This window comes from Sylvia atricapilla, chromosome 2, assembly GCF_009819655.1.
Source record: "Sylvia atricapilla isolate bSylAtr1 chromosome 2, bSylAtr1.pri, whole genome shotgun sequence".
NCBI lineage: Eukaryota > Metazoa > Chordata > Aves > Passeriformes > Sylviidae > Sylvia > Sylvia atricapilla.
In genome coordinates, this window is record NC_089141.1 from 74,549,206 (window position 1) to 74,563,225 (window position 14,020).

At 34.5% G+C, this 14,020-nt stretch overlaps 1 protein-coding gene across 2 annotated transcripts in view; it reads right to left on the bottom strand.

The window, feature by feature from the left end:
- The window catches only part of UGGT2 (UDP-glucose glycoprotein glucosyltransferase 2), a 79,419-nt gene that overhangs the window by 45,489 nt on the left and 19,910 nt on the right, over nucleotides 1–14,020 (bottom strand). For both annotated transcript variants that reach the window (XM_066313445.1, XM_066313446.1), the window contains exons 8-12: nucleotides 12,525–12,625; nucleotides 9,458–9,557; nucleotides 5,566–5,626; nucleotides 1,741–1,832; nucleotides 635–785 (exon numbers count right to left, since the gene is read on the bottom strand). In XM_066313445.1, the coding sequence (XP_066169542.1) occupies nucleotides 635–785; nucleotides 1,741–1,832; nucleotides 5,566–5,626; nucleotides 9,458–9,557; nucleotides 12,525–12,625 (505 nt within the window). The remainder of the gene's footprint in view (nucleotides 1–634; nucleotides 786–1,740; nucleotides 1,833–5,565; nucleotides 5,627–9,457; nucleotides 9,558–12,524; nucleotides 12,626–14,020) is intronic.

Genomic DNA, 14,020 nt, shown 5'->3' on the forward strand with positions numbered 1-14,020 from the left:
TAAAGTATTTGTCTTCAACCTGCAGCAACAGAACTTGAGATAGATCAAAATAGCAAATTAACATGTGGCTGATTTGTTCTTCTAGTTCCTTCTGTGCAAGCTGGGGTAAACAGAAGAGTGAAATGTGGCTCTTTCAGGTGCAAGAAAATAATATTTTAGTGCCTCTTCTCTTGGTGTATAACCTTTGTAATGAAACCTGTTTAAATTTTGAAGAAGGGTACAAATCACAGTCATTGGACAGCTAAAAATAATATATTTAAGTAGCCCATAATTAACTTATCATACTTGTAAAGTACACTCCAAAGTCTTGCATAATATGAGATATTATGTAGTATTATGTAGCTACATTAATTGGTATAAAAGACAAATTCTATAGTTTGAAGCATGCAACTACTCTAGATATATTTTTCTTTTCCTTTAAACACCCTATATCTTAAAATTTTAATAAGGCATAAACTAGATAAAATTACTTATAAAATATTGAAGGGATATTGCCCTTGAAAACATTTTAAACTGCTAACTGATATATGGTCTTATGTCTAGTATTTCAGTTGCAATAGACGAAAAGAAAAACTGTTTCATACAGAGAATTATCCAAGATATAATCTCTAAATAAATAACTTCAGTTACTTACTGTTATTGAAGAGTGACGAATATCTAGTGCATAATTATTATCTGTAGGATGTATATGCAATCTCATAAATTTGCTCAGGGTATCCCCTTTGATTCCAAGTTCATGAAGGCCATGCATCACTTTTCCTTCCAGTTTAAGAGTCTCTAAAATACTTTTTCAGGAAGATAAAGTACATAATGTCTACAAAGAACTCTTGTCATGACATAAAAATCATTTTTAAAACTAAAACAATCTTCATTCAATAGTCTTAGAAATGTTTTCTCTTTATATGCTCCCACAGCCTAATGTTTAAAACAACATCAGTTAATAACACTGTATGTCTCTAAATTATTTCAAAACGTCATTATAACAGTTTATACAATTCTTTTATTCATTCAGATCTATTTTATATGAAGCAATTTTATCCATCTTAGGTAAGAAGAAGCAAGACAACAGAGTGAAAGCTTTCTTGCTGCACTGTCCTGCATGAGGCAGAAATCCAAGCTAGGAGTACCCTGACAAGCAGCTTAGCAAGTGAGTAGAGAAACAAGCAGCAAGTGATGGAGACACAGATGAACTGTAAGCCTGTATCACGGCAGAAGTCAGAAAACAGCACAGAGGAAACACGCAGCCACACCCTAAAACCTCCCAGAAGACCCAACAGGACTCTGGAACATCTGCTGCAATCTGAAAGTTCAAATTTGAGAATAAAAAAACTCCTGAAATACTCCACAGCAGAATACAGCTGGCAAGACTTTGCAACTGCCTTCATGTCTATATTTTCCTGATTTTTAAGTAACAGAGATATGAAAGAATTACTTGCTTTTTTATAAAGTGCTTTTCATACCTTTTTACAAGCACATGTTAGGTTCCTTCCATTTCCAAATTAATTTTACGTGGTGAGTCGTAAAATTATAAGCAAATAAGAAAACATATTCCAAGAGGAAAAGCTACTCTCAACTACTTGTACAATGTCCATACTTAAAGTAAAACCACTGTAAATCAATATTCTTCCTGCTGGAACACTTCCTTGCCCCCAGATTGAAACAGCTGAGATTAGGACCATGAGCACAACTTCCCAGTATTATTAGTAATTCTGTGACCTTCAAACAAAATGTACATCTTACCTAAAGGGATCATGAAAATCCAGGTCAATAGGGAGGCCATTTACAAATAAACGTGCTTCTCCAGGTTGAATTCCAAGTGTTTCATGGAAATGCTAAAAAGTAAAAATTACTGCTTACTAATTTAGGTATATGTCTACACTAACACATATAAACCCCCCTAAGTAATCCCGCAAATAAGACACATCAAATCTCTTCCACACAATTTATTCTTTTATATGAATGTTGGAAAAATATTGACCACATATTTTATGAATGCTATTTATGAGTGCTATTTCACATACAGATACAAATGAAAACAATCTACCTGTACAAGGCAGAGAAAAGGACACATTCTCAGGGTTTGCAAACAGAAAGTGAAAACACATGCATACAGAAATACAGCTTGTAAATCTTTAAATTGTTTTTATATATCCATTCAGCAAAGGGAGACCTTACATATGTCCCTCAGACCTTCACTTGAAACCAGCCTTCTCAATGATTTAATATCTCTCAATTCTGAAAAATGCACAGTTGAATTGTTTCAGAGAATTAGGAAAAACAGACTAGAAACTTAAAATCTCATCTAACAAAGGGACCACAGAAAAACAGATGAGAAAGGGATAACATAGCATATCTTTGCTTGGCAAAAGAGAAAAAAGATCCAAATCAGACAAATACAAGAGGAAAGTTGTATTTAGGAAGTAAAGCATGTATTATCATTTTCCTACAAAGAGCTCTGAGGCACACCACCATTCAGCCTGTAGCAAGATAAGTGACAGGAACAACTGCAGTAGTATATTCCAACTCATGACAAAAGTAGCAGTCAGATTTCAGGACCTGCCTTAATACCCAACTGAGAAATAGAAAACACAAAAAACAGTAATTAAGAAAGATGTATTTTTTTTCCAATTTAGCTCCCACTTGCTAAATTAAGTAAGCGTGAACAAAACATGAACTTTAAGAAAAGCATGCCTACATCAAGCAACAAAGGCTCAGTGTATCACTCCTGATATAAACCTGTAACTGGGCAAATGAGAGCAAAAATGAGAGAACATTGAAAATGGTATTATTTCTGTAAAGCAATATGGTCACTTTCACACAGTTGAATGTAAGTAAGAAATGCAAATAGGAAAATAACTGAGCTGAATTGCAGAATGGTAAAGGTTGGAAAGGATCACAGTGTGTCATCTGGTCCAATCTCCCTCCCTAAACAAGGTCATCCTAAAGCACATTGCACAGGATTGGGTCGAGATATGCACTCTTGAATATCTCCAGTGAGATATTCCACAACCTCTCTGGGCAATCTGTTCCAGTGCTCAGTCACTTCCAAAGTAAAGATGTTCTGTCTCATGTTCAGGTGGAACTTCCCCACTCACCAATTTTTGCCCGTTGCCTCTTGTCTTGTTTCTCAGCACCACGAAGAGCCTGGCTCCATCTTATTGACACCCTCCCTTCAGATACTTATAGATATTGATAAAGCAGATAAATCAGAGGGGAGATTCTTAATACAATTTTGATGCTAGATATTTGATTACCTAGAAGTGCATCCACTTGGTCATAAAAATGTTGATGGAAGGAGTATTTAGGCATCCAGTATTAGAATTTAAGGCTGATAATATTCATGTAGTATTTTCTTGCTAAACTTCAGCAAATTATTGCATTGCAAGTTGTAACTTCAGTTTAATGAGATTTCATTTTTTTCTTTTATCTATAGCAGTTCTTTGTCTATTTCTTGCTTAGGTATCAACTCATTACACCTAAATCATCACATGTCTTTCACTTTTAATAACTTTATTTCCTCCCATTGCATTTCCTATTCAACTTTCATTATCTTGAGAGGGAATCATCCAGTTACACACAGCATGGGATCATATATCTCCTGCTGCTAGATGGATGTACTGCAGTTCAAGAATACACAAGACAATTCATTGTGCTCAAGCAGCAGTGTTCAGGAAGTTTTCTTACTTTTATTCAACAAATTTTAGCTTTTAGCTCTCTAAAGGCCTTTAGACTACAGGAAGGATGTGACCTCACATGAAATTAAAACATAGTGTGATAAGTGCATAAAATCCTCTTAAAGTTAATGTAATGAATACATTAATGGAACCATAGGAGTGATTCAGCTGACCAACTACCCAGATATCCACTGTAATTTGTTTCAAATCCAAATTTTAAGCTACTTCTTCCAACCCTTATATTTAGCAATGGTCAGATTAATTCCTGACAGACCTTTACTTTTTTTTTTTTTTTTTTTTTTTTTTTTTTTTTTTTTTTTATCTCCTGCATTTTGTGGTGGAGTAGTTTTTGATTAAGCAGTTAGTTCTGATTTTTGTGTTAACAGAGCTGAAATTAAGGAGTCATTGTAAAGATTTCATCAAGAAACAGGAGAAGTCCTAATACAAACGATCATGCTCTGGAGGAACTATGGTCATCTGGGATTTGTTTTGCTTTATGCTGACTATAATCCTAACAAGAAAGGAAAAAAATGTATCTTGGCTGTTTACAGAAAGCAATGAAGTGCAGACACTGATTTCTTCCCTCCAGCAAAAACTACAGAACTTCTCACTACTGCAAGAAACAAGGGGCCTGCAGTTGAGCCTACTCTAAGATCTCTCTGAAAACCAAGGATCAAAGATGTATCCTGCACACAAGAAAGCTGAACAGCTCAAGGAGGTGAGCTGCTGAAATACATGAAATGTCTTCTCAATATACCAACCCCATGTTTAATCACCTGAGGACAAATAAAGGCCTATACAATTGTTTGCATAACTATTTACTGGGATATAACACTGAAGCCTGTCACAATATTTAAGACCGGAAAGCCTTACATGAATTTTGCATGACATAGGATTTTAAAACATTTCTGTGATATTTTTGCTGCAATAGAAATGACAAGCTCTTTATGAGAAGGCTTCACCAGTGCAAGAAGGAGATTCTTCAATTTCACTGTTTTGGAAAGTGAAAGAATCTGGAAAATGTGTTCCCCTGGGGACACTAGTCTTGGCAAGGCAAGAGGAAAAGGCCTAAATGGATACAAAGCAAAATAATACATGGAAATGTTGCAAAAGCACAGGAATGACATAAGTAAGGTATAAATCCCTTTTGCTACAGCGGTTTGTCAGTCTTAACACCATATGAAAATACGTGCTCTGAAGATCAGAGCAGATCAGAGTACTATGGATATTATTTCACATGACCAGTCTTACAAGAATGGTACCTAACATTTAACTGCAACACTCAAGTTGAAAGAAAAAATCCAAACTGAACAGAGACAGACATCATGAATTCAACAAATATTAAGTGGCGTCTCAGAATAAATCTCAGATCAGTCAAAATCACAGGAACAAGGACTCCTCATAAGGTACAAGGAACAAAAGATGCAGTGAATCAAGGATGAAAACAAAACCACCATCTGCCACAGATGATATTCAGAGCACCCTGCAGAATAGCTGCATGTGTGATTCTGAGAGTGTGGAAAGCTCAAAGTTAGCACGTGCTGACCATAATATAAGCAGCAGGCCTAGATTCAACATCAAAGCTATAGAAAAAGTAACTGATACCTATTTTGCTTTCCCAGCACACAATCTGTGACTCAACTCAACACTCCATGAAAAATGTTTGGCCTTGCCTAATTCTGTAAAACCAAAAGAGAGAATGGAAGAAGTTTCACAAATAGCAGAAAGCAAAATACTTGAATTGCATATTTAAATGTTACCTGTCTCATAATAGATTTTTAGAACAATTAGCTCTTTTTCTCTAAAACAGTGAAAGTTGCTACAGTAAAAAAATCTCAGAGCTGCAATACAATAGTAGTTCAGATGTCCCTCTGAAGAAATAAAAACAAACCTTCTGATTTTCTTCTATTTCATTTTGCATTTTCTTGTCTACAGGTACTCTTGTCAGTGATCTGTAAAAATAAAATATTTGTATCACTCAACCACCATATTTTTTTAAAAAGCATTATTTTATGTGAAATTGGTATTTTAATTAAAACAGTCAATGCACTGTAAGTGAAGAAAGCTGTAATTAAGTCTTAAAAAGAAGAGTAATGCAGTATCATAAATACTGAATTTTTAAGATATCTATTGTTCTGTTTTACGCAAGTAAAGCCAGGTTTCAGATTCAGGCTAGGGGTTGTTTTTTGGTTTTGTTTTTTTTTTCCCCAGTAATCAATATATTTTTTGCCACTCTCGATCTTTCCTCATAGCTTGTTTGGTTTTTTTCCGAATGTATATTATAAAAAAATAAGCTGTCTTGTCATCTAAATTATTACCTGAATACATACTATATTTGCATATTTTAAGTTAGTATTACTGTCTTTGTGGTACTCAACTTTACAGCATGGAGAGTCATGGATTTGTTGGGATAAAGGCAAGGAAAACATGCAAAGACTGACCACTTTAAAATCAGCTGAGATTTAGAAAAAATAGTTTTGCAGATAAAGACCATTGAAAATGTTAAGCATTCACAGACAGACAAAATTTCAGTTGCCTTAGTCATTCCATCTTTTGAAGGCAACACATTGATTTGTCTTTTTTACCTTTCGTGAATGTTCTAGAAGACTATTTTACCTTCCTCTGCCACAGTGTATTGTGTGAAGTTTATAATGATCAGGCTTATAAAATCCTTCCAGAGGCAAATTATTCTCTCCATGTTTTAAAAAAACCTAAACCATATTAACCTAAATCTGACTGCCCTGATAAATGACAACATAAATATTCTAGTGGACTATATGAATGCTTTTTCAAAGCAGGACTGTACATGTTTTAGTGAATTTGTATGGGGCTTCAAGAAAAAATGGAGTCATCTTAAACAAGAAAGTTAACTAAGCAAACAGAGAATGCTAAGCCAGTTTCAAACTTGTGGATAATAAAGCATTTAATAATACAAATCCTCACCGCCCCCTCGAAGAAACTGATTTACAATACATCTTGTTAGTACACTCTACATTTCTCACAATATGTCAGAAATAAGACATAAAATCAGTTTACTTTAAATAACTATTCAAGCTTTCCAGGTAACCAAAGAGACATACTGTGGGAGTAAACTGTGTGATTTCCAAGCTTGGTACTAGAGAGTTCTGACGTGAAAAATAGTTCCAAAAATACTTCAAAAACCTGGATTTTATCATGCTGAACTCAGCAAAAATAGTAGAGCCTGTACCCCTCAGAAGCACACTCAGTTGATAAAAAAATGCACAGATAAAAGGGGTAGCCTGTATATTTCCAAATGGCTCCTAGTGTGAGTAGCTAGGCAGAAAAATAAAATATAAATGTGAAAATAATAAAAAGACTAAAAGGAAAATATAAAGCTGGTCCAACATTAGCAAGGAAGTAAAATACCCATCAGCAAAAGGTAAGCTTTTCTCATTGCTGTTCTAGTAATAAGAAAGCAATTCAAGGAATCCTTAAATAGCTCCTTCTTGATGCATTACAGTTGATGAGGCAGGATTCTAGAATAATTTTATGGAGAAAGTGTGATGGCTGATCCTTGAAAAGGACACCCTACCAACCTGAAGTAACAAGGATACCTGTGAAAGACATCTGTTCATTTTGAGTTCTGTCATTTGTTCAATTTGTTCAGAGCTTCAGGAAATTTTTACTGTTTCTGTAATTGTCAAGTGCTACAGACTCTAAAGAGAAACACTTCACTGGCTGAAAGTAAATGGATACAATTCATCTTTCTACATGATGCAGGAATGTTCTCGAATGGCCTTAAGGCTGAAATATTCTCTATAATTTTATGCATCTTTATTCTTACCTGGAAGAACATGTAGCAATGTAGTATTGAATGTTGAGGGGAAAAAAGGAAACCTTTCACAGGGTCATAATGTTAACATTTGTAAATGATTAATAAATTGCAAGTAACAGAGAATTATAACAATTACCTGCTCTTTAATAATAAGACAAGTATACAACAAATCAAAGATGAAAAATATCCTACAAAATAATACAATAACTTACTATTAAAATGTTGTCATGACATATGTCAGGTACACTGTCTACATTTGATGACATTTTGTAAAATTTACCTCCGACTAACCTTTTCAACTGGAAATACTGAGACACAAAAGTACAGGTGGTAAATCAAAGTGAAAGAAAATTTCATAGGAATGGTATGTTAATTTTCTTATGGTCTAAGGAACCCCATTTTTAAGGAACATGCAGTACTTTATCATCATAACTACAGTTCTAAAATTCATATACAGCCTTTCAAAACCAAAGTTTGTGTAACAAAAAATGGTTGTTGTTCTAATATAAAAACTATCTGAAACTTACACAGTTTTAAAATAGTATTATTATAAGGATTGGCTATTTATCTAAAGTGACTAAGCAATATCTCTTCATTTCCTGTTTATTCTGGGGGTTTTTTCTTAAACTATTTTGTCTCATCAGGACATGAGCTTGATTATACTATTAATGAAATATATACTGTGCACTATTCTTACACAATGCCCCTTTGATTTATGCTGTCAATGTAGACCTACTGAATTTAAATTATTTAAGTATCTTTAATCTCTCATGTTAAAAATAACACACTAGATTAGCACATTAGAATAAATCATGCAGGACAGATACAGTGATTCCCTTTTTAATGATTTTAAACCCTTCTTTTACTTTTACCAAGAAAATATTTAAAGAGCAGGTAAATTGAGCTCTCTAACGCCACAAATACACGATGGGAGTTGGAGTGGAATGTAACAATTTAATGACTTGTAAAATCAATGATTTAAATGTCACCTGGCACACTTCAAAATGACTTTTTCCTGTCCTTTAAAGAACAGAACTGGACTTGAAGTGTGACATTATGTACGCTTCCACTATCTCCTACTGGAAAGCTGAATTTTCTGATTGCTAATCTGAGTGCAAACTTATACCATACTATTTCATAATAATTATGCTTCAGGCATTTTAAAAGGCATTTTGCTTCCTTGACACAAGATGTTACAATGGTAGTTTTTCCATTACAGTGTAGATTTTCTCTAACAGACAATCAGGGGTGACAATGAAATACCGTGATAATTAAACAAGAGTGGCAAAATGTGAAAGCACACTGAGTTAAGAACCCTATTTAGCATCACATTTAATTCAGTAATTCAAGCAAATATTGCTGATAGGATTATATTAAGAACTTATTAAGTATGAAGAGAAGCATTTCTCAATTACAATACTACAGGCTTACAGGAAGAACAATTTTTCATGTTAGGAAAGCTAAAATCAGGACAGGTCCATTTATTTAATATTTATCTTGATCTTTTATTAAGTAATCTGTTATGGAAGACAGATCTTCCTCATAAGAACACTACCTTACAATAGCCAGGGCCCAATCTCAACAGCAATGTTGTGCTTAGAACCAACGTGTGTGGATCCCCACGAAACTGATTAATAGTATTTTGCCTCTTCCCACTGTGACTAGGTTTGCTACTAATTCAACAAAAGTTTTCACCTGGGAAAATATCAGTCCAGTAAAATCCATGAGGACTAAGTGCCTGAAGGATTAGCATGCCCTCATGGCATCTTCTGCCATGTCTCCATCAGACAGGAAACATTTAAGAGACTGATCATGAGCTCTCCCTGGAGTTCTCTTCTGCTCAATGAAATTGCCTGGAATCCATCTAGTGAGCTGTCAAACATGAATATCTGACAACAGGATCTGGACATAAATCTGTATTTCTGTCATTACAGTGAAATGCAAACATAAAAATAGCATTTGAAAAAAAAAATCTCAAATAACATACCTGGCTCTTATTGGGAAGTTCTGAGCAATGTCTTTCATTACCTTTAAGGCATCATAAACAGGGGTAGACATAATTCGAGTAGCTGCTTGAAAACTAAGATCTAGGGTGGGGGAGAAAAATAATTTTTTTTAAAAATCACTGTAAATACCACTCAATCATTTCTGCCTACAGTCAGAAAACTGTTCCATATACACAATCTCACTATTTATATATTTTATGTTTCAGTCATTGATTCAACAGTTATGAAAGCTACATCATGATGGTTGAAAAACTGGTCACTTGAAAGATGGAAATACTAAATTCAGGCTTTTCTACAGAATTCTGCTTGACTTTCTTGAACATACACATTGTATGTGTAATTTCTAAATTCACAGAAACAATCTGAAAGGGCCCAGACCATTCATCACGAGGTATTATGCCATCATCAAAAGGATAGTACCACACTCAAACTTAGATAGACACCAATCCACAGATGCCCATAACTGCAGGAAAGAGCAAGACCTTCCCAGATCCAGGACTTCACAAGTTTTTCAGATAACAGATATATTTAATATAGAAACCTGCATTGAGCATGTGAATTATACAATTTTAAAAAGTAGCAGCAATTTCACAGAGAAAGTGGCAACTCACAAATATGAAGTCAAACTACTGTAAAATTTCAGTTCTCATAAACACTTAGCAAATTTTCAGAGGGATCTCATTTTCAGAACGAAGTAAATATTCAGATAATGGGACAGTTTAATCTGTCTAGACACTGAAAAAATGATGGAATTCAGTTAGCTATCTCTGAAGTCTAACTTGAATTTTGACATGTAAGACTAGGACAAATCCAATTTTAGTACTAAATGGGGTAAGGCAGTATTATACTAGATGTACCTTCCATGTACCTTGTATACATCTGTGTAACTAAATCATGCAGTGATGGTTTTTCCTCATAATTTTCTAGTTAAGACATTTAAGCAAAAACTGACTGCCTCAGGTTATTCAGTTTGAGGAAAGCTGATGCCACATACAGTAAAAAATGCTGGGCCAAAAGTCATAGAGGATGCTGCCTAGTAAAATGTTGTGCCATCTTCCTGAAGCAATTAGGAATTTAAAGAAAGGAAGGCTGAATCAAAGTGAATAACATATTCCTAGTTTAGATTGCTAAGGTACTTCTTGGCTGAAAAAAATAGGTAAGTGAGAGGTGGAATGTTAACTTCTATTTCTTAATACTTTTAACAAGAAGTATAAATAAAAATTACTACCAAAAGTAGGTTTCAGAACCCTTCAACAGGCACGTAAGTTGTGATCAGCTGAAGCAACAACATCCAGTTGCTGCTGTTACTACAGACAGTGAAGAAACTGTGAACTTTGGTCATACACTTAAAACCCCTCATAAATTGTTAATAATTTCCATTTTATGCTGAGCAGCTAGGATACAAATATTCAAATACCACTGAGGCCAACTGATATCTTTTTATCTCCTTGGTTATCTCTGGTCAGGGCTGTCACTTACAGACCTCCCCTTGCAGCAGCTTAACACAGCTGAGAGTGCAGTGTAAGGCACCTTGAGGAAAAAGTACTTATTAATTACTTGCCTAAAATATAAAAGCTCTTGAAAGACAACTCTTGAATGGTGTTTAGGTTCATTTATAAATAGAAGTATGCCCTATAGCTGAAGTAGTTTTGCTTAAATTTAGTTAGATTTTTACTTTGAAGCTAATTAAGGAAATCAGAGAGAAGCTGAGCCATTAATTCAGCCACTATAATTAGTCATTAAGGATGAACTAGAGAAAGCACCCTGTCATGTCAGCAGCAAGGGTATCAAAACAACTGCACCAAAAAATGTGGAGGCTGAAGACTGAAGATCCTGAACCATATGCCACTACAAGTCTTCCTGACATAAATTAACAGCATCCCAACACTCAACTACTTTCAACACTAAGAACTGAGGTTTCCTGAGGAGCAGCATCAGTTTCCTTTTATATACATATATATATATAAATTTTATATATATATATATAGCCATAACACCATAGAGAAGACCACCACTAAACAGAGACCTTGTACTGTCTTTTGAAAGTAGACATTAAAGGGATTGAAGTTTCATGGCTGCTTCAACTTTTTTATCAGCCATGTGGCATTCAATCACACACAAAAAGAAAAACAGTCAAATCCACTCTTATTTTTCTATTTTTTTCCAAAGTAGACTTCTCAAGAGAACTTTAAAGTAATATTTTTCAATTGTTTTTAATTTTTGACAAAGATAAATCCTGCAGTTGAACTTCATTGATAAAAGACTGCAAGTGACATACAATTATCTCACACAGCTAATATCAGACTGGACATTGCTAGCAAGCTCTGTAACTTCAAGGTCCCAAAAGAAACTGAAGCATAAGACAATTGCTCAGTCTCTTTCACTGCACTAATATATAGGCAAATTCAATTTGATCAGGTTGTCCTCTAAAGCTGAAGAATGTAAGGGGGAAAATTTACTTTTGTAAACTTAAATGTTGTGACATTTTATGAGAGATTTATATTTTAGAGCAATTTACAATTTCATTCAAGTTACAGAATGCCCTGCAAGTCATCAGTACACAAGCTTTGGCAATCAACATACCTGTTTTCCTTTTCTATTGGAATGCTTTTAAAAGCATGTTCTTCCACTTGATAGTATATTTAAAAAATGCATTGATGTAAACTCCAGTACATTGATAAAAATTATAAATTAAAGGAAACAATCTGCCCTAACATGCATTTCATCCCAACCCAGCAGTCATGTCAAAATCATTTCTTTTTCCTGACCTCTAGAAGAAATATCTAAAACAAGTTTTAATACTTGAGATGACACATCAGGCAGACACATATCTCTCCATCTTATAAAATTACTTCAATCTTCCTTTTATTCCTAGCATACAATACAAGATATCAGCACATGCCTTTTAAATACTTGAAGCATTATGGCCTTTTTATGAAATGATGTCTCCTTTTAGAAGAAGTTTTTATCATAATGTCAATACATTAAAATAACAAAGGAATATTAAATAGAGTATCATGTTAATTGAAAAAAAAATGCAATACATACCCTGCATCTCCCAAACCTTCAGTGGTTCCATGTTGTTAGTAGTTTCAATTAGATGTTTTTTAAACTCTATCAGATTGTTTTTCAGATCAGGATGCATCCGTCTACAACAGAACATTTTATTACAAAAAAGAATCAGTTGCATCCATCAATGTCTGCTTTTATCCACAGTACTGCTCACAGCCAATATTGTATTCCTAGGATAACAGCCAAGAATGAAATTTCACTCATTCTTGAAACAAAAATATGAATTTTGGGTGAGAAAAGGTGATTTCTGAGGGGTAAACCCCAGTAAAAGAGAATCATAGAATCATTTAGGTCAGAAAGGACCTTAAAGATCCTTAAGTCCAACCTTTAGGCCAGCACTGTTAAGTCCACCACTAAACCATGTCCCTAAGTGCCACATCTACCCAGGCCTGGCAACTCAATCACTTTTCTGGCCAGCCTCTCCCAGTGCTTCACAACTCTTTCTGTAAGGAAATTTTTACTAAATATCAGGAGTTCAGTTATTTTGTAGCGATCTGTCTCAAAACCTGCCACATAAGTTTAGATGGAATAAATGAAGTCAAAGATTGGGCAGTATTAACACACCATCCAGGTAACTGCTCATTTGGCTCACTATAGGGTGATGTATACCTAACTGTACATCAACTGTGCTATATATTGACTGTAACTGAATGCACTCTTCGTGGCATTAACTACAAGAGGTATAGGCAAGACAATGTTGAGAACATGTTCTATAAATTGACAGCACTGACAAAATCAATCTACTGAGCACACAAATCATCTGTCCGACCTGAAGAACACGGTACACAAAAGCTGAGCTATTTTTTTTTAAAATATACTAGGTAGGTAAAGAAGTTTTGAGGGCAAATACTTCAGCCTGCTACAAGATATCCTTGAAAAAAAATCTCCATTACATTTCTAAACATTTTATGTCTTCTGCTTACATTCATACCTATTTTACAGCTGAGAAAAGTAAAACTTTTGACAGGGCTGTAACAGAGGGACAATTTACAGACTACTGAAACATCTATTTCACCTCCTGTATGAAAAGGAGAAGAGGAAAAACCAATGAATCTAGAAAAAAATGTCAAAAAGACAGAACTATCTAACAACTTCACAAATCAGTCACAGTGGAGAATCAAGAGATTAAGTATCGCTAAACTTAGGAAAATACAAGAAGAAAAAAGCTCAGAAAAAGATACAAGATAAGCATTTGTTATTACCTGCTGTGCAGAATCTCAAGCACACAGGTGAAACAACAGGGAAGTCTCAATATCTGAGTGTGCTTCTACTTCAATATGCTTGAGAACAAAAAGGCAAGAAAGGAGGGGATGGCTCTCAAGAATTTAGACAGAATTAGCAGCTCTGAACTCTGAAATTTACTGTTTAGTGACAATATCTGCAAACAAGTTTTCTTTTTGTTTTAAATAATGAGAGAATGACAGCTAGATAAGACCCACAATCTCTTGAGGGTTTTTCTGAAGAAAAAAATT